At 38.4% G+C, this 12,798-nt stretch overlaps 2 protein-coding genes across 3 annotated transcripts in view; one reads left to right on the forward strand and one right to left on the reverse strand.

The window, feature by feature from the left end:
- The window catches only part of LOC114071549 (protein FRA10AC1), a 36,290-nt gene extending 25,013 nt beyond the window's left edge, over positions 1–11,277 (reverse strand). Inside the window, exon 1 of the mRNA XM_027909400.1 lies at positions 11,039–11,277. Within this exon, the coding sequence (XP_027765201.1) occupies positions 11,039–11,074 (36 nt within the window). The 5' untranslated portion in view covers positions 11,075–11,277. The remainder of the gene's footprint in view (positions 1–11,038) is intronic.
- Positions 1–12,798, forward strand: part of LGI1 (leucine rich glioma inactivated 1) — a 33,442-nt gene that overhangs the window by 3,661 nt on the left and 16,983 nt on the right. Inside the window, exon 1 of one of the 2 annotated variants that reach the window (XM_027909384.1) lies at positions 11,646–11,750. The exons of the other annotated variant lie outside the window; for it this stretch is intronic. The gene's annotated coding sequence lies outside the window, so the exon portion shown is untranslated. Of the gene's footprint in view, positions 1–11,645; positions 11,751–12,798 lie in introns of those variants that run through there. 2 annotated transcript variants of the gene reach the window in all.

The following is a 12,798-nucleotide window of genomic DNA, read 5'->3' on the forward strand; positions in this document are numbered from 1 at the left end:
TGGCATGTTCCACAATTTTTTGTCATACAAAGAATATCAAACATGAAGCTTAACTAGCCACTAGATGTCAATGTTGCTGTGCTTAAAGGCAAATGCAGTTTTATTTGTTTGGCTGATAACATAGTTTATTCAAGAAAAGCACTTCTGTGTTTAAAGTTATTTCCAATATAGAATCAGACACAAAAAATAATCAGAGGCAAACCCATGCTGTGTCCATTATTTCAAGATCAGCTGTGCAGCTTTATGCTATTTTGAAGTTGCAATTACCATTTCATTGTGTAATCATTGTTAGAAAAGTGCCTTTGAAAATGCAGCATCTGATTTATCTTCAGTTTCCTTCCTAGTTCCAAAATCCCAGACCTTTGTATAAGTAATAACAATCATGGTATTGCATTTTAGTTGTTACTAAGATAAAATAGAGAGAGTAATGTATCTAATCCTATTATAAGAATATAAAATTTCCTAAATTCCAGTTAATGGTGGATGTTTTCCTCTTAATTATTCCTGTTAAACACCATTGGATATCAATGTCAGATACACTGATGGGGACAGAATTTCTAGAACACTAGGACTTCCAATATGATAAAAAATTTGGAAAACTCAGATCTTTTGAAAATAGAGCCAACAGATGATGACATTTTACAAAGCCATATGAGGTAGAATTTGACACGTGGAACTTTGTTACTCCTGGCTCCTTTACTTCTGGGGTGAACAAATCACTGCCACTCTCCACGACCATTTACTGCCTTATGCACTGAAGGTGCTGGTTGTGTTGTCTGTCTAGATAGGATTTTTTTTGAGACTAGAGTTTGGAAATTAGTATTATAAACATTATTGAAAAGCTCAAAAAGAGAATCGTGCACATCTCAAATTCCAGATTAAGCTCATTCTGCTGTTTGGATAAAAACAAGTATCAAAGGATTTTATTAAAAATGAAGTTGAATCTTTCTGTTAATCTGAAAATCTCCCAAGAAGGTAAATATGAGGAAATCGCACCCTTACGCTCAGCTGATCAGTTTGGTAAATAAAATCACAGTTTAGGCCACAATGTTATAAAATACAACCTAACCTGATTTATTCCATTCGCTCCACCTCCTACGATACAGATAAGGCCTTTCAACTTACACACAATTCACAAAAAGGTTTTTTGTTATTGTTGGCAGAGGAGCAGCCTTAATCTTCATTATTATGGACTGCAGTAGTTTAAGTCCTTCTTAACAGTTTATTTGATGGTAGCATCAATTCCACTCTTAACGTGCTAAAGAATCAAAGATACATTACAGAAGAAATATAACTGTTTTGACTTCTAACATCTATTTTGATTTTCTTGACTGTGACTACAGAGTTATATAAGAGTCTTATAGTAATATCTTGAAAACTAGATTGTTTTATTCATTTTGTTGCAATTAAGGGAACATTTAGAGCATCAAGCTTGATCCTAAAACTTCTGTGTACTTCAAAAATATCATTAAAATAAAGTCATCTTCAAGCCCTTATTAAGATGTGTAGTGTAAATAATACTAGTATGATCCTGTGAAGACTGATTCAGTTATGGAAGTAATAAATCAGACTTTCATAAACAAATGGTTCTTGGAAGCAGCCTCCCATATTATCTCTAAAGTTTGGTATTATTTTTGCAAAATGGAAAGACTTTTACTTGATATATCCCCTAGAGATACATTATGTAGACTTCTGTCTAGTGTCCTTTAATTGTCAGTGCTAGTGCCACGTTTGTTGTATGGCAAGTAATTTTGGTCTCCAGAGCTTACAGTCTGGCAGCTGTGCTGAGAACAAAGCTCACTAAAAGATTATTATGTAGGCATGCATAAACAAGGGTAGTGACTTCAGCCTGTTAGGAATTTAATTAAAAAGTAATTACCAAAATGTAGAAAATACTACTTCTTAGTTTTATCAACCTGCATTGAAATAAGTGGAATACAGAAACTAACTCCTCCACCATGTTCCAGTTTTCCTTTGAGGAGATTTTAGAATTTCATTATGCTTAAATTCCCTGAAGTATGAACAATTTCCTAAGTGAGCAAAGAATGCTTAATCTTACTTTTATGTCTAGATCTTCTATGGTGGAAAGTGACTGATGGCATTCAATTACATAAATACAAGAAAAAGGGAAATCTGCTTTTCCAGTTTGATATAAGAGTTATTATATAAGATGAAAAATGATAGACAATAGTTAGCAAGAGAAGGAAAATACAGTAATGTGGAAATAAAAAACCCCAAGCAACTGACAAACAAGCAGTGTACTTGTTTTCTTTAAATTATATTGTTTCCCCCTGGATTTTTTCGTGGGAATAAAACAATACGTGAGCAAAATTACAATCCATTGCACATTTAAACCATAGTGGAAATGATACAAATTCTCTTATTTCCTGACATGTTTTTTTGTGCTTCATGTCTACCATATATGTATATTCATAATATTCACTTATGGGAATTGAGGAAAGGTATAAATCATTGACAGTGAATGTTTGGAATCTAAAGTCTTCTATACCAAAAGGTGACCCACAAGTCATGATCTTCTGAATCATGGGAGCAGTTAAGCACAATTTATGTACCTAGTATTCAGCATAACCTGGAAAAGAAAGGTGCTTCAAAGTCTGAGTCTAACATACAGTATAATAGAGAAATAAGGTCTCATTCCTACATACATGTTCCAGAAAACACCTATTTTCTTGGAGATGTGTTTCATCTTAACTTAGAAATTGAGATCTTCATACAGGAATCAAGAAGGCCAGTCCTACAAACTGTACTATGCACCTGGTCAGACATATTCATCACAATGTTTTCCACTAGTTGACCTAAAGCTAAGAAAATATGTCAGAGATTATTTCTAGTATACAGTGGTGTAGTCAATTGTTTGGAATCTCACAGTCAAATTTTAAAAAATAAGGTATAGGAGCATAATATGATGTAATGATGACAGAATCAACCCTCACTTCATCTTACTATATCAGCAGGATTATTTACATAGTAAAGTAGTACAGTAGCTGCAAGCTGATAGTATCTGTGTTGAGGTGATTGGTAGCTGATCCTTCAGTGGAAACTCAAGGATAAAGGGATATAAAGAGGCTGGTCTGAGCAGTGGAGTAGGATGAATCAGTTAAAAATTCCTATTTCACAGTTTTTAATGAACATGCTTATAGAGTACTGCTGTGAGACCTCATTTAATTAATAATACCATTAGCCATTCTGCTAGAACTGACCTTTTATTAGTAAAAGTATACTACTGATTGCCAGGTTTTGGAAATAATAGGGATTATATTTCAAATTAAATACGATTTTGTGTTATTTAATCAGCAATATCATTCAGACATAAAGTACTGAAATACTATCAACCTTTCTACTGAAAGTATTACCAGGATACTATTCATTCCGCAGCACCTAAGTGGAATGGGAGAGATAACTATCTTAAATGGGAATACTTAGTCTAACTTAGTTACAAATATCAAGTTTTGTTATATAGCCAGCAACACTGAGCTGTGCAATACCCACAACTCCAGAAGTGAAAATGGCAGACTAAAAAAAACACTGAGGAAAGTATCTATGGCAAGTAAAAAGAAATATTCCAGCTTGTACCCTGGGGGAGATCATGCTGCTTGCTAAAGCCACATTCAATTTGCAAGTCAAAACATTAACAGTTACATATCTAGATGACTGCCTTTCTTGAATGGAAATAAAACATAACCACATGGAAGATAAGGGTCAGGATGTGAAGTGGGATTTGAGTGAAAAAACATTTCCTTTAGCGTTTCATTAAATCTTCTCGCAAGTTTGCATTACATTGGCCTCAAATACACAGTTCTTAAAAGTGGATTGAATTATTTAGAGTTATGTTAGGATCTGGTTTAATATAGTTTAACAATCTTTAGTAAATCCATAACACTCTTTCCCTGCACAACTTTTATTTGAACCTCAGCCTTAACAGGGTCAGTATTTGGCAGGTTTCTATGAGTCTGTTAACAAAAGGAAAATACTATTCTAACTACTTCATTTATCTCAGATGTGTTCATAATCCAACCACAAGTTTTAAGAACTAGAAAAAATGGTCTTTGAGATGAAACATTAAATTCAGTTTCTAATACAGATCTCCTGAAGCATAATCTTTGTCATATGTGGTTTTTTTGTTGAGTTTCAACTTTTCATTGTAATTTTCTTAAAATCACTACATTTTTTAAAAAAAATTTAATGTAGCTGAGGAAGTTTAGGATATTCTATATATAGACATGAACCTGTTTTATTACATGTTTGGGAGCTAATGTATACTGTGGAATGAAACTCCCATGTTTCTATGCAGGAGTTACTTGAATGGCAAATATTTTGCCATCCATTATTTCTTGAAACTTACCCTTTATTTCATGTATCTTGCCTTCACATTCAAGATCAGATTGTTATACCTTGAAAGGATTTTACTACATTATGAAAGAAAAGTAAGTTTTATTCAGACACTTGCTTATTTCCATTTATCCAGTCTTCACTATCTTGAAAGGATGCAACCAGTGATATTCTCCTAATGTAGAAAAATTATTTCTAAAAGCTGGAAAACATTTTAGTTGCAGAATATAGAGATAAATATGGTCTGGAAAGAGTCCTCAAAACTTGTACTTGTCCAAACTTGATAAAATAAAATCTTTCCTATTATTCCAAACTTTTTCTTTGACAAATTTTGTAAATGAAGGTTTAATAATTTTAAGCCAAATGACTCTTAACTATAGCAGACTTCACTGTTTTATGCGGTAAATGAGTTGGAAGGTTAGGTACAAGCATTTTTTCACTTGCACTATCCATTAAATTGTAGATAGGAAGGTACCTTCCAAAATTAACACTAGCTATGTCAGTATTGTCAGAGGACACACCGCCAGAAGTTCAAAACAACAGTAGTTGTTGTAGTACAATTTTTAATGTAATTTCATTGCTTTCTTGAAAGTAATCAAGTAGATGATGAATTGTCATCCTTTCCACTCTGTAGTAAGAAGACTAGTGAAGCATTTTGATATTTTCTTACTTGAAGACAGCAATGCCTGCAGAAAAATATGCCCATACAACAGACTATTAAATTGTTTTCCTAGTCAAAAAGAAGGTAATGTGCCATTAATATATGAAGGTATTTTACTCTGATCTAACACTACAGTATGAAAAACAAAGCCTTAAACTTGCGATGACATCCGAGATTTGTATTGATTTGCAGTTCAGTGCAGTCTTAAAAACAACACAAATACCCCAATCTAAGAGCCCGAGGGTCTTTGTGAAAGGGCATCACAGCCCTGGTCACAGCTGCCCACCAGCTGCATCCACACGGATCCTGCATGTCCTCAGCAAAGAGGGATTTAGCTGTCTTTGGAACATCACTTATTCAGAATCTATAGCAACCCTCCTCTAATATGCGAAGCTATTTTTAGCATCAGGGCAGCCTTGAAAACAGCAGGTAAAGCATGAAAAGAATGAATAAGTGGTTGTGGTGCTCGCCTGTGAATAAAAGCTATATATAGCTCTTGAGAGAGATCTTAATATATATAATGTGTATATGAAGGGGCATCTGCCTCCCTCAGGGGAGCAGGAACATCAGAATATACAGAGTAAAGCATTATTACTACTCCTGACCTGATCAGTTATCTAAAAAGTTACTACTTCCGATTGTTCTATTCAGGAAAATAAATTGTTAATGTAATCAGGTATCTTTGATTCAGTCTTTACTTGCAAAGAATGTAAAGCCTTCATTTCCCTGAATGAAGAGCAAATTGAACAGCAGGAGACTATTTGCAGCTCCAAGCTCTTTTCAGCCAATACTTGCTCCGAGAAGTTCTCTAGAGATGTTTCTCAAGACCCCCTTTCCATGTCTGGGGGCCAAAATCTGTGACGTCTCAACTGTTCTCTTGAGTTCCCACTCCTGTTTTTTTGCTCTTCTCTTTTTCTCTTATATATTTATCCATTTGCTTCTAAAAAAAATCTTAGGAAAAAATGCCACATGTGCCTTTGTTTAATCAGTAGTATGTGCCATTTATTTAGCTGGGGAGCTATATGGCTTCATTGAGGAGTTTATTACTTCTTACTAATGCATTATATTGAGGATGGGAATTGAGCCCTCCAGTTTTAATGACTCTCGCCTAAATCACAAGGGCAGCAACAGTGGAAACTTACAGATGCCTACAAGTGGTGTCTAAAAAAAGTCAGATGTGTGGTATTTGGATTGTTTTTTAGAAAAGTGATAATTAGGAAGCATTTTGAAACTCAAAATGGGAATGTTCCTATACTCAAGGTAGGGAAAATCCTTTAGCTTCTGAGCAGTCATAACTAAAACATGTATTTCTCTGTTGCCATGAAAACTATATTTAAAGCTACAGACAGGTCTTGGATAAATATGCTGTATTGGTTTTGTTCTCCCACCGCAGAGGGAGAGGGCCAGCAGCCAAAAGAGCATCTTTTCTTAAAGCTATACTGAGTAAATAGCATGTTGGCATATGGGCAAACAGATGTGATGGACTTCTTCAGCCCTCCAGAGTCTCCTCTGCTGGGGGATGTGGTTCATAAGAAAAAGGGACATTCAGTGTGGTGCGGTATCTTATTTGATGGAGAATCTGCCTTGGCCTGTGCAGTGGCAGCGTGCCTGCCGTGGTGTAGGGTGGGGTGTCAGGCAGATCTGGCATTTGCTTGAGGTAACAAGGATTAGCTCTTAGTGAAATGAGGCATTTTTTCAAATTTCTTGCATTGTTAAGAACAATAAAAACATCAGTAAAATACAACAACCCCTGAAAATGTTTCAGCGCTGATCCAAATCCCTGCTTTGTAAAGCATTTTGATTAGTAATGATGAAACTATAATATGTGTTTGATGAGGCATGTCCTTCTTATTGTGCAATTTATTATGTCAGTGGCACTCCAGCAAGGCTTTTACTTGAACTATTTTGGTGACTTCAGTGGCACTAAGATTTCTTCCATTTTGAATTATTCGCTATGTAAAAACCTTCTGTTTTTAACAAGTAAAGACTCTCCTCAAATGCCTGTTGTTTCTGCCATGTTACAAATAAATTTCCTATCTACATTTAAATAAATAATACTGTTACTTTTTTTCTGTCTGCAAAATGACAAGGAAAACTAAAGACAAGTTTATAAAAATTAGATCAATTCTTCAGGGAGCTAATGCCATGAAAAAAGTACAGAAGGGCATGTAAGATAGCACAGGTCAAGGAAAGGATTTTGTAACATGCCGTCTGTTTTTAATTAGCATCTCTACAAACTGGAAGAGTTCAAACATTTTTCCATGAAGAAATGTATTACAGACTTTTCTAGCTGCCAATTAAATGGCATTTAGCTACAGTGACAATAGTATGTTGTTTTGGGTCTGTAGAAAGCACTTGCTCATGATAGAAAATCTGGGACATTTTGTTTTGGATGCAGGGTTCCTACTGGACTGGATTTTCTATCCCTGTTACGCCTCCTTCTGTAGGCATGAAGGATACCTTCTATGAATAATCTATGAATAACTAAAAAACTAAGAAATAGTACAAGGAGCTGGCAGAGTGGAGATCATAATTATCAAGTGTCAGTTTGTATACACGTGTTAAAAGTCTGTCCTCCAATTAGGTAATCACTTTTAAACTCTGCTAGGTCAATACTGGGGCATTTTATGAGGTTCCTCTTTTGTCCATTTTTGGTACAGACTGAGGTACTTTGTCACCAGTTCTGTTTTAAGGTTCATTTAAATTTTTGTGAGTATTTGTAACATGAAACTGCCCCTCAAGAGTGTGGCTCCTATACATTTTCTCTAACTATGAAACCAATGCTCTTTGTCCACTTCAGCTGCTTATTCTGGCTCTAGCAATTTTTTTTTTTTTGGGGGGGGGGGGAGGGAAGAACGTGGGTTTGTTTAGGGTTTTGTTTTCTTGTTCTTCTATCAAATAATTTATTTAATCCAGTTTAAAGAACATCATTGGAGTCAGAAACACCAGTAGTGAGCTGTGGAAGAGAGTGGAACCAAGAGTACTTGGAAGAGTGGGTAAGAGAAACCATCCCATTAAGGAAAGCATTGCACAGAAGTACATCTTAAAATCACCACGCCAGTTCCTTCAAAAGTCGTGAGACCTTTTCCAATTATAAACCAAGCATAGATTCTCTCAGTAGTACCATGCTTTTAACGTCTCATCTAGCTATGTAGGGGAAGAAAAAGCAAAAAAGTAACTTACATATTTGAATAAGACTTTTCCTCCCTGAGGGGTTCATATAGAGGGCACTTGATCTTACAGTAGGATGTATGCTATGTGATGAGTGTGATGCTGATTCCACTGAAGTGGATGGGCATGTTTTCTGTCTCAAAAGTGTCCCCGTTTCCAACATGTGAGAAGTTGATCTTCCCTGAGTATAAATCAACTACAGGCAAATCTTCTTGAAAGTTTTTTTGGAAGATTGAAAAAAATGCCGATTTCTGCAGCAAGTGAAAACGTAGTGTTCTTTTATATTGTTTCCTTTCTTATACTTCCCCCTATATTAGGTGTGGTCTCAGTTCCTGCTGTGAACCATGAAGTAGCACAGCTTCACACATCTTTGAATTGGGCTCTGCTTTGCTCTTGAGCTTGTATGTTTGGTCTTTCATTTCCCCCCCCAACTCTAAATATCCATTGTTAGGATTTTCAAGGCAAAACAGAGACAACAGAAGCAAAGCAAGAACTATTTGTTTAGATCTGGAGAAAAGTGGCTGGTAATCAGGACAGCAATGCTACTGGACTGTGTGCTGCAAAGCACACTGCTTTGTAACAGACCTTAGGAGCCTTTCCAAAACCTGAGAAAGTAACTGGTCCCAGTCTGCTGGAAAACAGAATGCAGGATCTAGGGAAGAGCTGAGAAATCCCAGCTCTGGGTTTTATATATTGTTCCAGTTTTATTTTGGAGAGCAGGAATAGAGAGCCCCAGGAGAAACTGGGTGTTAATACATTACCAGATCAATAGGATTATTTGTTCTCATGGTGAAGGGCCAGTCCAGTAAAGATTATGTCCATGTCTGACCTGAAAGACAGTTAATGGGATTTTCTGTTTGATAGTTTTGTTCTTTACTTACATAAGTTAAAGCTACCAAGTTGTGGCACTGATTTTCCTGCATTGGAAGACAGACCAGCATGAACAGGCATCCCACAGAATGTGTAAACACACTTAACATTAGCAGTGTTGTCAACATCAGCTGTTCTAAGACGATGGATTAGGTCTTTAAAATTTTGTGATACTGGTTTAAAAGCCATGTGATATCAAAATATAGTACATTTTGGATACTTCTTATTTAGCCTCTTAGCCTTTATCCCTCTTGGTTATCCAGGAGGTTGGATGAGGTGTTCTCCCAGGGTCCCTCTCAGCCTGAGAGAGCCTTTCAAAATTTGCAAAGGGTAGAAATCCTATATCTTTAAAGTGTCTTCTGAGGCAATTTCTAATATTTTCTACTATTTAAAAGCCTGCAATTGAAAATGAAGCATCAAGATTTGTAAAGATGTTGAAGGTCCTTGGTTGCACCAAAATAAAACCTGAACATAGAATAATTTTACCTGGCTTCTCTTTGAATGAAATACATTGTGCATCTGCTTTTCTTAAAGAGAGATCATTCAGATACCACTACATCTTGTCTGACATACTTTTTGTCATCAAATTACGGTGTACCTAAGCCAGCAAGCAGTTCTGGAGACCCCTGCACACCCACCAGGATATGTTCAGTGGAGTAGATGTTCTACATCACTATGCAGTTTTGGCCATGACTAAGACCTGACTCAGATCAGAGGTGATCACTTCTAACTCCAGGGTGAACTGTGAACTGACTACTTTATGCAAGGGAAAGGAGACCACCCTCCAAGTTTTTCTTTCCTCCAAAGTTGGCAGCAACTAAGTAGCCATTTCCTCGGCTTTTTGACACAGGGAATGGCCTGGTTGTCCTGCTTTTAAGGAAACTCTGGTGGTATAATAAAGAAGGATACCCATAATACAAACCTGTGTAAACAGGATAGGGCAAAGTCAGCAGAATTTTCCAAATAAAAAGTTTCGGGCAGCCCTACGATCACTCCCATAGCTCATCTATGCTATGAGCTGTTGTAAAGGCATCTCGAGTTTTATGCCTAACCTGCAGAAGGCCTCTTCCTGGCAATGGCTCTTGGTGGCAGATCCACCAGGAAGCACAGTCTTTTCAGAACTGTTTAGGATTCACAAGACTTAGTTTTGTTTATTGAAAGTACAGCCTCATTCTCAGCTGCTTCAAATTTGCCATTTGCTACAGAATTTGTTAAAAGGGTGGCACTGAGAGAGCAAAAAGCTGAGACTCATGTTTGTATGAGTCTTTGATCTCAAAATCCTTCTGCTTCAAACACAGTGGTAACATAGCAATGACAATGTTTTGCTCTTTAGGAGATCCATGAACACTAGGCATGGACTATTGCCCATCTGTGTGGTGTAATATTATGGGCTGAACACCAAGGACAATAAGGTTCACTAAAGTCTCATCATCATCATCATCACTGGGTTTTGGATTAGGCTACATATGTGCAGGCAGCTCATCCTGAGCAGAAAAAAGGCAACACAGTTTTCTAAAAACAGGATGAAATTAAGAACAACTCCAACAGTATATATATCTGCAAAGAGAAATGTACTGAGCATGAAACCACAGGAAGCTTATTCAAATTTTGTCGTATGTTGGTAATAAGAACATATTGGTCTAATGCAAATATGCAAATACAGTCATGGAGCAGAGTCAATCCCTCAAAAATATTAAATATTTTTTAAAATAATTTTTGGTTCTATGTTCTGAACATTTGCGTTTGCTTTCCTCAAATACTGTAGCAAACAGGTTTACTTGCGGAAGTATTCACATTTTAAACACATATTGGAGAAAATTTGCTAAAAATGTATGCTTAGTAAATATTAATAATAATAAGTGCATATTTTTGCTGTAGAAACCAAGCCACAGAAGTTGTGGTAAGTCTGGAACACAGGCAGTGGTGGGTGGTAAATACCCCTAGTGACAGCAGGCAAAAGTAGCTTTAATTTTTGCTGTCATATACCTGCACCTCGCTTGTTACTAGATGGTTGGTTATCATCAAAAAATGTTGTTATCAAACCATTTGGAAAAAACAAGCTGTTCGATACCGCGTAGAGAGCCACCGCGTGGGGAAGGATGGGTGACTAGGGCGTAGTTGGCTCAGCGCCGAAGAGGTGCAATGTATCGGCAGAGTCGCGCAGAAGCACCGGGGCCGCCCGGCTTGGGGCCGGGAGAGCCCTTCGTGGTTGCAGCGAGGGCTGACATGGCTGGGGTCCCGGGGGCGAGGGCGGCCGGGGCGCTCCCTCAGGCCCTTCGGCCGAGGCCGCAGCTCGGCGGGCACCGCCCGGGCCCCGGGTTGCCGGGATACGGGGCGGCGGCGGAGCAGCGCCCGGGCCGGGCCTCAGCCCGCGGCCCCCCGGCCATCCCGGAGCATGTCCGTCCGTCCGTCCGCCCACCGGCCCCCTCCGCCGCACCGCACGGTGCGGCTTTTTCGGCCAGAACGTCAAGTGATGGGAAGCAGACCGAGGAACGCATCCACAACTCCCTAATCCCCCCTGCTGGAACCTTGCTGAAAGAAAAAAAATAAATTAATTTTGAATCCCATTGTGCCTACTCAGTACCTGAAACACCCGGGAAAACAAGCAGGGAGCGAGAGGCAGGCGCCGGTCCGTGGGCACAGCTTGCCACTGCCTGCTCCGCTGGCCAGCAAACAAACAGCGATGGCATCGCAAAGGGTGAGCCAAGTGTCGCTGGGGCTGGGGAGAAGCTGGGCCACTGGAAATCCACGAACCGATGTGGTTTTAAACTACCACATGGCAAGAAATGAGATGCTGAGCTTGTCAGAAAAGGCCCCTAGAAAATTATGCCTCTCTTTTGATGGAGCTGTTATTCATAATGTTTGCAATTTTGGAAAAAGCGGTTGTTTTGGCATGTAGTTTGGAACAGAAAACTAACTTCCAGGCCGCTCTCGGCATGGACAAAACTGGAGTCAGGTTACTGCTCTCTGCAGAATGTGCTTTTGTTATTGAAAAAAAGGCTACACTGCAAAGTTTTCAGGAGGTTCACAATGTGGTCAGAGTATTAACTAAAGAGAAATGCCTAGGTAATTGATGGTGGATTTCAGTGAATGAGCCAAAGGAAATGAAACACGGGGTTTCACCATCAATGGCAAAATATTGCCATGGCAATGGGTAGCTTTGCCAGGAATAAACAAACAAACAACAACAGGCCTCTTCTCTTTCAGAAAAAAAAGAGAGTTTTCTGTTCTCACCTCACCAAGTCTGTGCCATTGGCCATCTTGGAGGGGAGAAGATGGTGTACCCTACTTATACAAGTCCCACAAATCCAGCTCCCTTCTCGGTTATACAGTTACATCATTTCCAGAGCAAGAAGTAACCTCCATATGAAGGGGAAGGCATTGACATTTGCTTAATAATTATTTCAGTGCTTTGTTTACTGTAATTCTGTACCATTTTATTACAGACGGTGGAAAGGCTCAGAAATAACACAGGTTTCTGTCATTCTTAGATGAAGTCAATTCTGCTTCAGGAGAATTGCTGACTGCTGACAGGGAAGATTTTCTTAAGAGCAAAAACATGGGCCCTCGCTTAAATTAATAAAGAGCTTTACAGAAACACAACACAGCGAGCGAGGAAGCTGAGAAAGCATGAGCTGCCCTTTCCTGCACAGGCACTGGTGCCTGGTGGGAAGCCACGCACAGGCACTGCAGTCCTCTCACAGCAGGGCCTTTGGAGGTGGCTGTCTGCTTCTGAAAGCTTTCTG

Source organism: Empidonax traillii, unplaced genomic scaffold, assembly GCF_003031625.1.
Source record: "Empidonax traillii isolate 1590-97213 ecotype Southwest subspecies unplaced genomic scaffold, ASM303162v1 scaffold27:size3997909, whole genome shotgun sequence".
In the NCBI taxonomy this organism is placed as follows: Eukaryota; Metazoa; Chordata; class Aves; order Passeriformes; family Tyrannidae; genus Empidonax; species Empidonax traillii.